Below are 17,012 nucleotides of genomic sequence, written 5' to 3'. Positions count from 1 at the left end.
GGCAGACAAGCAAGCTCTTCGGGCTATGTGTCCAATGCCACTGAGATGCAAATTTCACTACGAAAAGAGGAGTGGAAGGAGCTGAGAGCTCAGAGGGCCAGATGAAGTGCCAGAGGCCCCTGACAATCTCGGCTGCTCAGATTAGGATCCCCCACTAGAACTGGTCCCCTTCTGGCAGGGCCAGGGAGGCTGTATCTGCAACAAGAGAGCTGGAAAAGATATGTTGGTGACCCAGGAATCTGTACTGCCAGCTTCTGCACTCGCCTTTCAATGACAGTTCCGAACCCTGGGCCAGTGGCTGGGACACATGACAGCTGTTAAGGACACAAAGAATGACACAGGCACGCAACTGACATCAGGGTAAAGATACATTGTGCACACAGAGTTAGAGCCAATTCCAAAGCATCTGGCGGTGGTGTGCCACCATGCTGTTCACTGCAGAGGTGACAACGCAAGAACCAGTGGACAAGCGAGACACGTTCTGAATCTTAGATGTTCTAGTTAGAAGTTACTACAGTTAATTAGGCACAGATGTTTAGTGTTTTTAATGATCTCTGTTTTAAGATGTTTTCCGTGGATGTTTATTGGTGTCATATGATAAACAGTAAAAATCGAGTAAGTCACCCTAAAGATAACAGTCTTTACTGGTTCAGAGTAAGAGAAAAATCGTATTCTCCTGTTACTGTTCGAGAAGCATGTGTCATGCACTGGTGGTCAACAACGTCCTTTGTTAGGCCTGCTGCATGTGTGTGGTCTCTGTAGCTGGAGATCAGGTCCCCGGTCTCAACTTTTCAGGAAAAAAGGCTTGATGTTTTAGTTTCGATGAAAAGTTTGAATTTTAATGTCTTGCTCTTAATGGCTCAAAACTGGAAGAAGCCAGAGTGGAAAAAGTTATTCATGATCCTTTCATCCATTAATTTATAAGTGTCCAGCAAAACAATCACTTCCAGGTCCATAAAAACTACACTGGCTTGATAAAATTTCTGGAAGAGGAAGAGGAGGTCCATAGCCCAGATATAATGTGGAGATTCCACTGTGTCCAGGAGGTTCCAAAGACTGCATTGGACTGATGGTACGGTTGGCATGTGAGTTCCTGACTCCTGTGTCAGACAAAGGCCAACTGACCAACTAGTCTCAGAGAACAGCAGAGCTTACAGGGGCCTTAAATCATGACCCATTCTTATCTCGTTTGAGGGAGGGAGCAGCTAGGTCTGGGTAGGACCTTGCCAGTTGGTGGCAAAGACAACACTAGAGCCTCATTTCCCCATCTATTCTTCACGTTGGTTATTCTGACTCCAAAACAAAAATACTTCTGAAAACGTGAAGATTGCTAACTATCTAGTTTTTAGAATGATCTAAAATCCCAGGTTAAATTATGTTCCACTTTGTTTTAGCTACTGAGTCCTTGGGAATAAAGGCTAACTTGTATTCATACTCAGGAACTTCATTTGCCTACCTACTGGCCTCACTATATCTCTTCAAATGCCCATATGTGCAAAATGAGAATGCTGATAAATCAGTTAATCCCATGTTAGGACTGAGGTGCTTTCCAAATGCTGTCACTTTCTCTTGGTTGTACCTGAAGGACCTCATCAGAGAATTTTCTGCAAGTTCTTTGACTGTGGCTGAACCAAGAATACCTTTGAGTTCTCTTGAGATGACTGTCAAAGTCAAATTGAGTTTTGGTCAAGAATGCATTCAGCCAGGATGGAAACACTATGTCGCTGTAGGACCTTTGAGGGTATGAATTGGTTTCAAGTCTTGTTCATGGGGTAGGTTCAGAAAGTGGCTGAGCTAGCAGAGAGTAATTTGCAAAGAATTGACTCTTTAGGGAGCCATCTGCAGAATCAGGTAAGAAACTGGCACCAGCTGCTGTCTGAAACCCTTCCCAGTGCAGTGACAGGCAAAAAACACATTGACGCCCTCAGGGTTTCAATAATAGGCCCTGTTGTGGGCTGGTATCAGCTCTACAACTGTGAAATGTTTTGTGATAAGGGATTAGACTGCTGGATTTGGGTGGTAGGTTTGCAAATCACTAGAATATCAGAAGAGAAACATACTGTGTTTATATATGTAAAAAAAGTAACCCTAGTTATATGGATCCTAAGTTGTCAAGATTCATGCAGGGATTTCCTACAGTATCATAGTTCAAGTTGTAGAATCTGGCCTGTCTCTTAGAGTCTATGTAAGAAATGCAGCAGCTCCTACAAGAACTTCTTTGGGGCTACTACACGAACTCAGGACTCATCTTTTACCATTTATTTTCACAGTAACATATGTATGAAGCAATGCAAGTTATGATCTGGTGCCTCTTCCAAAGAAACACATTATAAAAGCAAGACAAGTAGACAAATTAAACAGAAACACAAAAGCAAACGAGGGGACCTCGTGATCATTTCAATAAGGCACACTGTCATGTCTAGTTTTCCTATTCTCCTTCCTCCATACCCTAAAATTCACATGCTTTGGTGGCCAGAGAGTAGAGGTGTGACTATAAAATAATAATCTTGATTTTCAAGATTATTAGAATCATGGAACTAGCTACACACATCTTATCTGAATCCTTCTCTATAGCTTATTTTTAAGTAAGTTCCATGCCCAATGTGGAGCCTGATGTGGGGCCTGAACTCATGACCCTGAGATCAAGACTTGAGCTGAGATGGAGGGTCAGATGCCTAACCAACTGAGCCACCCAGGTGCCCCACAGCCTCTTTTATATAAAACTCATAAGCAAAGGAAAGAGGGACTGGCTGAAGCAAGTTTTGTAAGAGAATCAAGACAGAATTCCAAGAAGAAATCTACATTTTCTGATGTCATGACATTCACCATAATACATCAGACCCAAAGGCTCAGAATCTAGCCAATGAACAACCCTCTTGATCCTGGAGAAGATATAATATGGGCCAACTGCACAAATCAGCATTCAAAACCCACTAGATCTGATTTTAAAATACTGTATTTTATATTTGAAAGACATGTGAAAATTCAAAATAATTTCCTAATATCCAAGAATCGCAAAGCTGGGGACAGTCATTCCTGATTGGGGAAAGGGAACACTGCCTTCAGTAAAGCCAAAAGTAATGTTTGTAATCTCACTGGTAAACCATTTAGATTTCAAATAACAATGAACTCTGAGCTCACCTGAGGCATACCTTCCTCTGAAACTTTGCTGTTAAGAAGAGCTTTCTAGGACAACACACTGTGTGATTTCCCTCACTTGGGAAAAGGAAAGTCACATATTAGCCAGATGTATGTTTTCTATGTTCATCCTTTTTAATAAAATGGATTATTTCAAGGGCTTTTGGAGGCAGCCCACAGGCATTGTCAAGGGAGAAGCATGTCCCTGGGCCATGAGGAAGGAGTCCTTTTGCTGGTGGCCAATCCCCCAGGAGTGAGTCCAGCCTTTCCCAGGGCTTAAGAGGGATCCACGCAAGGTGGCCTGCTGAAGTGTGTGCTTCCTGGCACTAATAAACACTAACACTGAAGGAGCATCCTAGACATGCTTCTATTGTTCAACTGTGGGAGGACACTTGGTTAGAACTTTTGTACATATGTGAGTGAAGAGTTTTCTCACTGCCTGAGGCCAGAGAATGGCAGTGACCAGCCCTGGATAGACCATTCCTAGTTGTATAGCGGTGGCAGCAGTGGTCGAGTGAGCTTAGAGAAAGAAAGATTTTGCACAGAGAGACAAAGAAGCGCCACGTCTCTGGACGGCAAAGGCTCATGCGTGGTGATTAAGTGAGAAGCCAAGCACTGTGCGGGTGCCCACCAGACTCACAGATGTGCAGCTCTGTCGTGACCAACCTGCTGTGACCCTGCATGTCCCCTAGCTCCTTCTGCAGCCGGGCATTCTTCTCCTCTTCCTCTAGCAGCCTCCTCTTCACAGTGCGCAGCTCCTGCTGAGCCTCACACTTGATGTCATTGGCCACCACCACCGCAGTCTGCAGGTCTGCCTGGAACCGTCTCCATTCCTCGGTCTCCTCCTGAAAAACGCCAGAAGCCATGCCTATGTCAGATGCTGGCCAGGGACTGGCATGTAGGAAGGGACTCCAGGGTCCCCCACTGCCCCATGTCAGTCAGTGGGGAAGACTGGCCAAGCAGTACTTAGGGAGCACTGATTCAATGCTGTCCCAACCAGGGAAAGACCCAGCACAGATGGAAGGACACTTTTACGCTATCAGAGTTCACCCTGACACTAAAGCTCCTTTGTTTCTTGCAAACACTCCTCTGTGATTCCAGGGCCCATACGAGGGGAACATACTTAGAAACCAGCCTAGAAGAATCATCAGGATATTTTGCAAAGGTTTCCCAACCTAAGGTGGAGGGGCACTCTTAGCAAAATGATGGAGAAGGTTCCCTGTCCCCTGCCGGAGACACACCTCACCTTTATCTGCTTAGTCAGAGTCTTTAGCTGCCTTTCCAGGTCTGACTTCTGTTCCTCCAGCTTCATCACATTGCCTGGAAATAAACAAGTCAGACAGGAGTCGGAAAAGTTGCAAGACTCTTGGGAGAAAGTAAGCTAGGCAGCAAGAGAGCAGCTCCAGATTTAAAATCTGTCTTCTACTATAAATTCCATCCTTAGCACCCTGAAAACTCGCAACTAGAAACCAGAGGTTCTTCCACACAGAAAATGGGATGGTCTGGAAGAAAAGTGGTGTTAAGTTAGGCCATACCCTCAGATGGCAGGTGCCACAGCCATGCAGCACCAAGGGAAGAGATCTAAATAGCCACTCATGTTTATTACACTAACTCCTGGCCTCCCTGCTGGTTGCACATTATCATCCTGAATGTCATTTATCACTGCGAGGTAGAGAGCTTTTGTGTAACAGAGAACTGACTGGTTATTACTACGGTGACTTTTAGACCAGTAGCTGGAGTCACAGTTCTTAACCATAGTTAAGTCTCAAATCACCTGGGAAGCCTCTTGAAAGCACATGTGTTCAAAGCCACTGCCCACAGAGACGGAACACCCATGGGGAGCCAGTATCTAGGGTGGGTGTATGTTACAGCTCCCAAGGTGACCTGACCCCTTTCCCTGATGAAGAACATCCTCAGTCCCCTTCTCTCTGCTTTTGATTCTTCCATGTTGCTACCAGAGTCATTTCAATTTAAATCTGATTGTGTCCTTTAACTAGTTAAAATTCTTCACTGGTTCTTCATGGACAGTAGTTGTCTATTAAGGATACGAATCAGAATTATCAGAGAAGCTTCAAGAAGAATTAACAACACACGGTCAGGCAGGTCCCTGCCTGGCTATTCTAATTTAGCACCTGGGCCTGAGAATCTGTGTTTGGGACCAATGCTGCAGAATAAGAAAATACTCCTCAACTTCTTTTTATTTTCTGTCCATTTCTCTCAAAGGTCTCATAGGGAGGAGCAACTAGTCTCAGGCTGGATTTGTCCCTGGGTCTCCTAGTGAAAAGATATCTTAGTAATACCTTAATATCCCGAGCCAAAGTTAAAAAGCTTCTCAAAAGACACACGGTCTATGTTATTTTCAATCTTGGATATGTTATGATACAACTGATATGTTATGATACAACCGTAAGGAAAGGTCTGACGTCTGCTCTGGACATGAATTATAAGCTGGCTTTCTGGGCGGGTTTGTTTTAAGGATTTGGGGACAACACAACCAAATTGTGAAGAGCAATGTATCACAGAAACAAAGCGAAGCCAGACTTCTCTGACTTTATACACTCTTGAGTCTGGTGCTGGGTTTGGAAATACACACTGACAACGGATGGCAGTCATTGTTGGTTATCTCCTCGAGTGTAATTACTGAGAACAGTCTGAATGATGTTGACACTGAATGCTAAAGTTCTGTAATTTTGCTGTGTATCATGTCCAGTGAAGGATGGAACTCTGGTGCTAAGCAATTAATCAAGGTGTAGAATATACAGTCACTTCTCATTATTTATGACAGTTACATAAAGTAGCCATGCACACCAAATTTACAAATATTGAACTTTGCTCCTACAGGAAATACAGGGTTAGGTTCCTGCAAGCCTCTGATCACTTTTTCATTAAAGGAGACACTACTTGTGTTACATAGGTTCATTTGCCAGTGTCCTTGTAGCTGCAAGCCTGCTTACCCACATAACCCTTTTCCTGTGTAACACTCACTAGGTAATTTAAAAATTCTTCTGTAGCTTTCTGATTGACAAAACCTGCCTTGCCTGCAAGTTTTTGCCTTTTCTCGTGTTGTGTGGCCTTTTGAGCCCGAGAGCCAGCCAGCACCAGCTGAGAAGGGTTTAACACTTTCTGGACCCGATAAGCATGACTGTAAATTTCTTTGGCTTTCAGTTTCACAATGTGGTCCGCTACATTTTTTTTTTTTTAACCAGACATCATCTTCTGAATCTGCAAATATAGCTGCTTTTCTATCTTTTCCAGTTTCATTACGCACCACAGGTTTTCCTTCAGCATTTTCCAGAGCAGTCTCACATACAGGTTGGTGGATTTCATCTTTCTTTCTCTAGTTTTCATTACTATTGAGCTCACGGACAACAACACTAAAACTTATGCTTGAACAAAGCTTATCTAACACACATTATTTTCCCCAAAAGGTACATCACAGCATTCCAGCCATAGGGACCCCAGACAGCATTTCAGGACTACATTTGGGGGCCACTCTAAACAGTGAAATCACCAACAAAAAAGTACAAAAATGCAAAAAAACATGGCACTAAAGAACCGCGAAAAAGATATTTGTTTGCAGCATAAGAGCTAAAACAAGAAGGCAGAGGGTCACCTTGTTCACACTGAGCTGGAAATCCATTTCAGGAGACTAAAATTTTTCACTGCTCACTCTGTGTACGTCTGCAATCAACATGAAAAGTGCCATGCATATTAATTTTGGGGCTACAAATAAATTCTGGTAAGCAGGTGTTCCCAGATATGGATCCCACAAATAACAAGGATGGACTGTACTTTTAGCAATGGTTAGTGTCACTAAAAGCTCTGTGCACTAATTCTTTTGTGACAAAAGCAAAACACATTAGATGTGATAATTTGATAAAGCTTATTTGAACAAAGCAGGCAATGTTTAGCTAATCCCTTTTAATGTCTTTCCCTATTCACAGCAAACAATGAGTTCATAAAGAAGCCATATATTGGAGCCTCTTCAGTAATAAAGTGGCTGACATCTATAAGTTACTTGATATCCTGGCTTCAATAGGGCACATGCTAGAACTGTTTTCTCCCTGCACCCAAGGGCACACGTTGTTCAAATCCATCCGACCATCTGTCACCCACCTTCCTATCCATCAGATGCAAGAGACAATGCTCTGCCAACACCCTCTGAGCAGGAGCAGCGGTGTGGCTCACACACAGTATACCGAACACTCCAAGACGTGTTCACTCTTTTTTACAATCAGCCGGTACTGCTGACTCACATTCAGCATCCTTTCCTTCACTACTGCCCTGTTTTCCAGTTACAGAGCTTAATTATCCTGCCTTTCTTGACTGCCCCTTTGTCCTATGAGACTGCAGACCACATGGAAGGAAGATTTTCCACAACATTCCCACAGACCCTCCCAGGCATTCAGTCCACATCCTGCTCACTCCTGATCCACGTCTGACCAGGGCTCTAGTTCACTTACTTTCCAGCTCACTGATGAGCTGGTTATTATGTAACTTGACAGCTCGGTGCTGTTCCACTTGATCTTCTAATTCGAATATGGTTTCCTTCATGTCTTTAATCTCCGCGTCACTCTCGGATGCTTTCTCTTGCAGTTTCAGGCTGGTTCTGCTCAGCTGTTCTGCTTGATGATCACATAGGTCCTTCAGGTAAGAATAATCCTTTTCTACCTGGAATGAAAGGAAGATTCCTGGTCAGCTTCACAGGGAAAAGTTCCTCACACATCAGTGTCAGGCTCATCCATGCAACACCAGAGGAAGCTCTCGGCATGTGCTGTACCTGGTATCATTTCTGTATTCTTAGCAAGGCTATACATATATAGAGAAACGTGATGTCTGCAAATGGCCAAATGGGCGGCTTCGGTGTCCCTTCCCACATCCGTGGGTAGCTAAGTGCCCTTCTGTCCTGCAGCTGAGTAGGACAGTGCTTCCCTAGGGGGCTCTGGTACTACACCAAAAGAGCTGGCCCTGTGGCTGGCGGGAGGCTGCCCTCCTCACATGTGCTATGGAGCAGCGTCCTCTGCTGGTGATCCAGGAACAATGCCTCCAAGACCCAAGCGATCCCCTGCAAACTCCCAATCTCTTCAGCCCATAAAATACTCGCAGTTACAGTGTTTCTTTAAAGAAATACGACATTAACTTAACTTGATGGAGAACACCAGCTGAAGGCACAGGCAGACACACTGGCACCAGGGCAGGGCAGGCAGGCACTCGTTTCACCTTTTCAATTCTTAATCAGTGAATATTTTAAATACTACAGAAAAGCACCCAGAGGGACAAAGTAACCAGGTGCCTAAACAGACTTAACAATTAATTATATTTTGCCACATTTGCTAAATATTTTTCCTTTAACAAGATTTAGTAAAATCCTAACCTTCTCTCCCACCCTAGAGAGTAATCTGCATTATCCTAAAAGTGGTGCATGGTTGTTGCTTGGTTTTTCACTTTTACTACATATAAATGTGCCTATGTTAATATTGTTCTGTTTTTAAAAGAATTTTTTTAAGATTTTATTTTTATGTAATCTCTGTACCCAACATGGGGACAGAACTCACCAACCCAAGATCAAGTGCCACATGTTCCGTGGACAGAGCCAGCCAGGCACCCCGTTTTAAGATTTTTATACAAACCACATTACACTATAACATGCTTTTGCAGTGTACTGTGTTACAGCTCATTGTATTATATGGTAATATGCTTTTGTCCTGTCCTGTACTAATTATGCTTTTGTAAAACTTATTTTTAACCACATTTTTGAGATGTATCCACATTGATAGCCACAATGCTCTGCCATTACTTTACGTTTTTCATGGTATTCTGCTGTCAGAACATACTATTTTAGAATGAACTATGCCCCTTTTTTATAGTCCTTTAATTAATGTTGCCAAGTAGCTACATATTTACCAATTAATGTAAGCCTGGTATATAGGAGGTTACTTTCTAGACTTGGGGGGCATCTTCGTAAACAATATTTTTTTTTTTTTTTACCATTGCATCTCACGTGTAAAGTCTGTGGCTGTAAGCTCTAGGCGGGCGGAGACCCTGTTGGCTCTCTTCACCAGTGTATACCCTGGTGTGTACACAGCATCAGACACATGTGGAACACCTAGTGAACATCTGGTGAATGCATGAACAGACACTGGACAGCAGGACTGCACTGTTTTTCAATTGGGACCCTGTAACAAGGAATAAATAAACAAGGAAGGAAAGGAGAAAGGAGGTGAATGAGAGAACCAGCATGGGAAAGAACCAGAGCACGCTAACTACCTTAACGTGAGCACTGTTCTGTGAAACCTGCATTTCAATTATAAAGCTGTGTGGCTCCGAACTGCATTGGAAAATGTGTCATTGTAGCTGCTGTGGCACCTCTGGGTGGCTAACCTGGAGCCAGACTGCCAGAGTTTAAATCCCAATTCTGCCCACCTAAGCCCTGTGGTGCTTTAATCTGTCTCGGTTTCCTCATCTGAACAATTACATGAAATGATGCACATACAGCATGTATCACAGTGCCTGGCATGTGGTAAGCGCCCAACAGAAGTTGCCATTTCTCTCATAACTGCCTTTATGTCTTGGGGTAACTGCCTTATATCTTGGGGTATGCAACATTAGAGGATACTGTAACACAGGTCCAAGAAGACTACAACACATGAACCAGACCAAAAGTCTTTTACCTGACAATAGCGATATAATAAACACTAGGTGACTTTTAGGGGAGAAAAGAGGCCCTGTGTTTTAAGTATAAGAGGGCTGACGTCCAACCACCGCTTCAGCAGAGCAGTAGAGGAGTAGGACCATGGCTTTCTGCAGAGCTGGCCCCAGGCTCCATGTCAGGGAACCCTCAAGCTCAGGGCCACTCACCTGGCATCGAGAAACACGCATGTTACTTGGGTGGGACTCCTGTGGGTCAGGAGTGAAACTGGGATGGTGTAGCCAGGGAAGCAAAGGGTTGAGCATCCTCAGCCTAAGTGGGAGGGTGAGGTGGGGGTCCTCCACGTGCAGCTGAGGCTTCTGGCCTCTCACGGGCCTGGACCCACCTTTATGTCCTACAAGTGGGCTGGTCATCATCACAAGCACCCAGCAGTAAGCAAAGTGGTGGGAGGAGCTGCTGTAAGATGTGCTGTGGTCTGTTGGGGCCCGCGAAGCTGTAAGTCAGTCTACAGTTTCAAATCACACATCTCATTCTTCTTGCCTGATTTGGGAATAATTCTCTCAAGTTGAGCAATATATTCCAGAAGGCTCTTTGGTTAAAATCGCCACCACCACCACCACCACCAAAAACCCTTAAGTAACTTCACAACTTCTTTCTACAGGAGCTGGCTGGGTTGTAACAGGCAGGTCTCTTTATATTCATTTTATAGCTTAACCAGTGGAGAGAGGGAGAAGGTAAGCCACTGGAAAAGAACAATCCCATTTATCAGGTAGCAAGGGCCAGCAGCATGTATTTCCATGACCCTATAGGATGCCGTCCCCGTGTCTGGCCTTCCCGCTGGCCAGTTCTTCTGAGTCTGGCTCCTCTGGTTCAAGGACTGAGCTATCATACAACCAGCACTGTGCTTTCCAATGTCTCCTGTTCGAAAAAGAAATCACTTTCATACATTCCAAGGACGATCTCTCGTCTTCTATAATCAACGTTCTTTAGAACCAGGGCGTGCAGAATTTTATTACCAACAGAGTTGGATGAATTTCCCTAGGGAGCCATGGGGAGCCCTAGTCCTTCCCGGAGAGGGATGGATAGTTGGTGGTTGGAGACAGTCCTTGAGCTGTGACAATGGCCAGAGGCAGATGGCAGCAGAGACCACTCGCAACTCCCCAGAGGGTTCGGTCTGCTCTCCTGCCCTCCAAGACACGGGATGCACAGACAGGCAGGGCTGCCCTGAGAGAGACATGGCTTGTCAGATGCTGAAATTGAGCAAAACCTATCGTCGAGGGTCTGCACCCCCAGCGACTAGAAACTACTCCTGTCTCTTCCAGGGTCAGGCCAACCTTTCTGGCCTGAGAATTTGCCCTTCTCTTCCTGCCACATTCCTGCCATTTCCACCCCACTGCAACACCCCCCCCCCTTACCTCCTGCTCCCTTCAAGACTAAGGTTGTAAATCAAACAAAAGGACGTGTCTTGATGACTCAGGTTTTCACTGTGAATTTCTCTACTGTGTTCAAATTAAGCAAAATTCTCCTAATTCCCTGAGACTTGAAAGGTTGTTTTCTTCCAACCAAAAGCCTTTGGCCTGAAGACCCTATATATCCATGTTAGAGTCCTTAGGTCTGCTCCAAATGTTTCTCTATCTCTTCTTCATTGCCATGGAACCAGAAAGCAGCACAATTCAGTGATGAGGAGTTAAGAGTTCTGGGGTCAAGGACCCCTGGGTGGCTCAGCGGTTTAGCGCCTGCCTTTAGCCCAGGGCGTGATCCTGGAGATCCAGGATCGAGTCCTACATCAGGCTCCCTGCGTGGAGCCTGCTTCTCCCTCTGCCTGTGTCTCTGCCTCTCTCTCTCTATGTCTCTCATGAATAAATAAAATCTTTAAAAAAAAAAAAAGAAAGAAAATAAAATCATAAGGAAGAGGGGCATCTGGGTGGCTCAGTGGTTGGGCATCTGCCTTTGGCTCAGGGCATGATCCCAGGGTCTGGGGATCCAGTCCCGCATCAGGCTCCCCGCAGGAAGCCTGCTTCTCCCTCTGTGTCTCTACCTTCTCTCCCTGTGTCTCTCATGAATAAATAAACAAAATCTTTTAAAAAATCGTAAGTAAGAGAAAATATGTTTACAGTACTATACTTTCTGGAAAAAAACCCACATATATGAGGGTTCAAGAGTCGGCTGCATGTAATACTAAAGTAAATAAACTTGGAATGATTGCTTGAGTAACTTTACCATGAGTAAGAATGTGTTATTTTTGTTGTGTTTGTTTTTACACCTGAGTTGGTTCCTCCAAAACTCCTTTTGCTTAATTCCTGGCCCTGTTCTGAATACGTACTGCTGGTGGAGAGCCATGTTTCATTCATGCTGGCCAAAGCTTTTTTTTTTTTTTTTTTTTGGGCAATGTTGCTCTGCCAAGGGAGAGGAGAACATGCTAATTTAGTTTACACTTTTGTTATGGAAAAAGAAGAATAGCTATAAAACACTGAAAGCAGAGGGTACAAGTCTGTATTTCACTTTGGGAATTTTCTAGATTTTTCAGATGAGTGTTCATGGAGGGGCTTCCCGGTGTTCACCCAGGACAGGCAAACGCTGGGGCTTCCGAGACAAGTCCTAAGTCCAAGTTAAGGGAAGAGCTGTGGTCAGGCCTAACCTTGGGGAAAGAAAGATATTAACAAGTCTAAAAGGAGAAATGGGCCGCTCACAAGGGAAGGGGGTGGGGGGACCAGCCCAGGAAATACAGCAAGGGAGAGACCATGCTGGGTCCATGGAAGAAGGAGCACCCCCTCCTCCAAGTTACATGGAGGCACAGGGAGCAGGGCAACAGATACTGGGGGTCTGGTTCCACTGCAAGAGCAACCTTACCCAAACATAGGCTGTTTCTGCCAGACTCTCAGGTTCAGCTCCCATCCTGACCCCCCATCTCCCACTCCATGCATAAGGTTGCAAGAGCAGAGCCCTAAGGGGGTAAGGGCTGGGAAGTGGAGGGAGCTGCCAGTCACAGCCACATGTGACTGCTGTGTGTCCTGGGCCACATGACTGCTATGTCTGACCTAATAAAGGACAAAAGGGCATTCTGGCTTTACAGAGGACACTTCCTGAGCTTCAGCTCCTGGTGCAGACAGCAGGCTTCATGCTCTGCACTACAAGGCTGAGGCCCAAGGCACAGTTCCTGGGCAATGCCCCCTCCCCCACCTCGAAGGCTTCTAGCTGCAGAGCCTGCAGCCTTTCCCCAAGCTGCCTGGGCAAGTGTCTCCTTTAGACTTCCTCAGGAAAGCTGGAAAACAGGCTCTGTCACACAACTTCTTTTCTTTTTTTTTTTTTTTTTAGAGAGAGAGAGCATGTGCAAGGGTAGGGCGGGGTGGGGGAGGGGCAGAGGGCGAGGGAAGGAATCTTAAGCAGGTTCCACCCCCAGCTCAGAGCTTTAGATCAGGACCTGATCCGAAACCAAGAGTTGGACGCTTAACTGATGGAGCCACCCAGGCGTCCCCACGCAAGTTTCTTACTCCTTCTTTCCAGCTGCTCCACCCAGAGAACTGATCAACTGCTGTCAGCCAAAGGCACTGGAGAAAATGAGGAAACTGTGTGAGCTGAAGACACTGAAATGTCCATGTCTGCAGCCTAGACAATTCAACCTTAACTAACTCTCCTGAGTACTCCGTGCATGAGGCACAAAGGGGAAGTGATCTCTAAGTTCTCCTGGACTCTACACCAAACAGATTCACCAATACTTCTGACCTCCTCTGAGATGCCAGGGGTGGATGGGGAGGGGGCTTTCATACAAGTGATCCTAGCTGATCTGACGTGGGGACAATGACCCCATGGGCTGAGGGCCCCTCTGAAGAAGCAACACTGTGGTTGAGACCTAAAGCTTAAAAGGCAGGGCCAGGAGAGTCAAGGAAGGGGAGTGGACAGGGGGTGGGAGGGGCGCAAGAGCACGTTCGGTGGAGGGAGCCCCCCACAACAAACGCCTGACACAGGCAAGGATCAACCAGGCAGGGCCTGCGCAGAGAAGGGAAGGGCTGAGACAGGTGGCGGTGAAAGCAGAAGGCCACCGCTGGGTATGCATCAGGTGAGGTGTTTGGGGCAAACTGCTGAAGGCTTTACAATACATTTAGGAGATCACCATGAACATTTGGTAGAGAACAGCCAGGACTAGGAAAAGTGGACCATACTCAGCCCCCTTTCAGGGGCTGTGGCAAACAGCGCTCTTACCTACCCAGCAGCATTCTTCCTTTCTTTCTAAGAATCCCCGTTTTATTAAAAAAATTAGGCTGTGATCTTGTCATTTCAAGGAAAGTGGGCGGAGCGGGGGGAGGGTGTGTATGACCCAGGTCTGATCAAATACAAAGGGAAAGCTGCTAAGGGGGCTCCTGGGGAAAAATGTTCTCCAGATAGGACTGAGATATCTATCTGGCAAGATGCTGAGCCTCCTGCCTATCAGGACTGTGGGGATCAAATGCTGAAGATGCTGTGTACCCTCGGCAGGAAGGCCGACAGAATCATCGAGCTGCCAGCACATGGCCCTGATACGTCACATAGCCCCTGGACTATAGCTACCAAGTGCCTCCTGACTTCTGATTACAGGAGCACTAGGTAGTTGGCTTTGGTCACTGACACAAAGGGTTTCTGTTTCTTAAAGTCCAAAGCATCACCTGGGCATCCTCACGGACCACCTGCTATGTAAGCCAGGGTTCAAGGTCTCTTCAGTTCTTCAGGGTCCTATTCTGCTGTCATGGTTACAGAATCATCTAGTTGCCACATCTTTCTCTCAAGTTCTGCTTTTTTTTTAAGATTTTATTTATTCATTCATGAAAGAGACAGACAGAGAGAGAGAGAGTGAGAGAGAGAGAGAGAGGCAGAGACACAGGCAGAGGGAGAAGCAGGCTCCATGCAGGAAGCCCGACACGGGACTTGATCCTGGGTCTCCAGGATCACACCCTGAGCCAGAGGCAGACACTCAACCACTGAGCCACCCACGTATCTCTCTCAAGTTCTGGTTTTGCCACTTGTGGCTAGTGCTTCCCCTAATTAGTTTGGCCTGCTGACCAATACTGGTCACACAGGGATTACTGTACCTCTAGTTTTCCCCAATTACCCAGAGCAAGTGTTTCTTCATAATCTCCCTTCTCCTCTGGAAGAGACACCTGAGTTTCTGTAGAAAGAACTAAATCCCAGGGCGCCTGGGTGGCTCAGTTGGTTAAGCATCTGCCTTTGGCTCAGGTCATGATCCCAGGGTCCTGGGATTGAGCCCCACATTAGGCAGGCTACCTGTCTGCTTCTTTTCCCTCTGCCATTCCCTCTGCTTGTGCTCTCTGCCTCTCCCCAACTCTCTGTCAAATAAATAAATAAAATTTAAAAAACAACAACAACTAAATCTCTAAGGATACCACCTGTAAGCTCTGACTTTGGGGGAAAAATCAGTATTTTCTTTTAAAACTTCTAGGTTTCAAGCCTTATAGTATTCTAACTTGAAACTAAGATCTCAAACAACGGAAAATCTGAACATCAGGAAAACATAAACCTGGACTGCATTATAGTCCAGAAAAACAATAATCCTATGCAATGACATTCTGCTTGCCAGTTAGGGCAGGCATGTATGTGGCTTACAGGAGGCTGAGCCTTCAAGACTCATAGTAATGAGACCCCTCTTCAAAGTTGTATGGAGGCATGCTTCATAATCATACAGTAAGTTGCCAGGAAAATGTTTATGTTGGATATCAGAGAAGCTGACAAAAATAGAGATACTAGCTGAAGACAAAGAAATTAGAGAAATAAAAAGCAGCCTCCAAAATAATCACAATGACTGCAAATGTCCTACCAATTTTCCATTTACTGTATGAGGAACAGATCCATTCCGGGCCCCTCCCCCCAAAGTACATTTCAAGTCTTTTCAGAGGCTCTTGTAAAGATATCTGAGTCACTTATGTAACTTAGCCAAACTGGGAACTTATATAGACTTACTAAATCTATCAGATCATAGGATGGTTTGGTATTGCTTTTCCTCTCTGTAAATAGGTGATTTTGTTCTTTTCTCATACTATTCACCTTCCACAAAGAATTAAGAGTGGATGAATACAGAACGGTATACTCAACGGTAAATGTTGTTCAACACCAAGAAAACTGCTTGGTGATTAACAGGACACTCACCTTGACATCTGCTTAAGGCAGTTAAATGTGAAAATTCTATGCAAAAATGTCTAGTGAGGCAACTGAGAACTGAAGAATTAGAATTTACTCCAAGAATGTAGGGACAATTTAACACTAGACCACTTTAGAAAAATTTGCTGTTTAACTTACCTCATTAACAAGTTAAAGCAGAGAAACCATCCCAATCACATAAAAACTACTCTAAGATCATAGCAGATAAATAAGATCTCCAGGAGATGTAGAAAAATTCTATCTCTAAACTTAAAAAAAAATAACAAGCAAAATATGTGTATAACTCAATAAAACGTATGCAACAAGTGCCTACAAGGCACCCTTGATAAAATGTCATACGCACTCCTTTTAAATCAGGAACAAGGCCAAGCTCCCTCCACCACCATGCTTCTATTCAGTGCTATACAGGAGATGGCCTGCCCAAGGTCACAGATTTAAGCATTAGCTAAGTCAGGAGGCCCCAAACTTTCCACCCACCAATCTGCACTTCACACCCTTTTCATTATAGTTTTGGGCTGAAAGTACTCCTATTCCTTTTGCGCATGACTCCCTTACATCTCATCACTTGAATTCATTGTTTCTGGTGGATTAGTTGATACTCTGCCCTGGGACTACTACAATTAGCTTCCAGTCAGCCTAGAAAGTCTGGGTTTTACCTTTTTGAAGATAACACAGAAGATAGGAAGGTTAGTACAGGTTATGACTCCACTGTAATTACAAATCAGTACCCCTATACACCTAAGACAGCACAAAATTAGGGGTACCTGGGTGGCTCTGTTGGTTAGGCATCTGCCTTTGGCTTGGGTCATGATCCTGGGGTCACAGAATCAAGCCTACGTCGGGGTCCCCACTCAGCGGGGAATCTGCTTCTCCTTCTCCCTGTGTGCCTCCCCCACAGCTCATGTTCTGTCTCTCAGATAAATAAATAATATCTTTAGAAAAAAAACACAAAATCATACACCTAGGACTTTGATACATATAAAAGAAACTTTATGTGACATGGTGCTTCACATAGTCTTACCTCAGAATACCAGCTAGAGCCTCTTTCATCCTACTGACAAATTTCTGATCATTCTAA

The 17,012-nt window shown here is 45.0% G+C and overlaps 1 protein-coding gene across 6 annotated transcripts in view; it reads right to left on the bottom strand.

The window, feature by feature from the left end:
- Positions 1 to 17,012, bottom strand: part of SPECC1 (sperm antigen with calponin homology and coiled-coil domains 1) — a 279,346-nt gene that overhangs the window by 86,471 nt on the left and 175,863 nt on the right. For all 6 annotated transcript variants that reach the window (XM_055305614.1, XM_055305611.1, XM_055305610.1 and 3 more), the window contains 3 exons: positions 7,602 to 7,809; positions 4,385 to 4,458; positions 3,805 to 3,983 (listed from right to left, as the gene is read on the bottom strand). In XM_055305614.1, coding sequence (XP_055161589.1) covers positions 3,805 to 3,983; positions 4,385 to 4,458; positions 7,602 to 7,809 — 461 coding nt within the window. The remainder of the gene's footprint in view (positions 1 to 3,804; positions 3,984 to 4,384; positions 4,459 to 7,601; positions 7,810 to 17,012) is intronic.

This window comes from Nyctereutes procyonoides, unplaced genomic scaffold, assembly GCF_905146905.1.
Source record: "Nyctereutes procyonoides isolate TBG_1078 unplaced genomic scaffold, NYPRO_anot_genome, whole genome shotgun sequence".
Classification (NCBI taxonomy): Eukaryota; Metazoa; Chordata; class Mammalia; order Carnivora; family Canidae; genus Nyctereutes; species Nyctereutes procyonoides.
The sequence above is the reverse complement of the archived record's forward strand: the minus strand, read 5'-3'. Positions and strand labels throughout refer to the sequence as shown.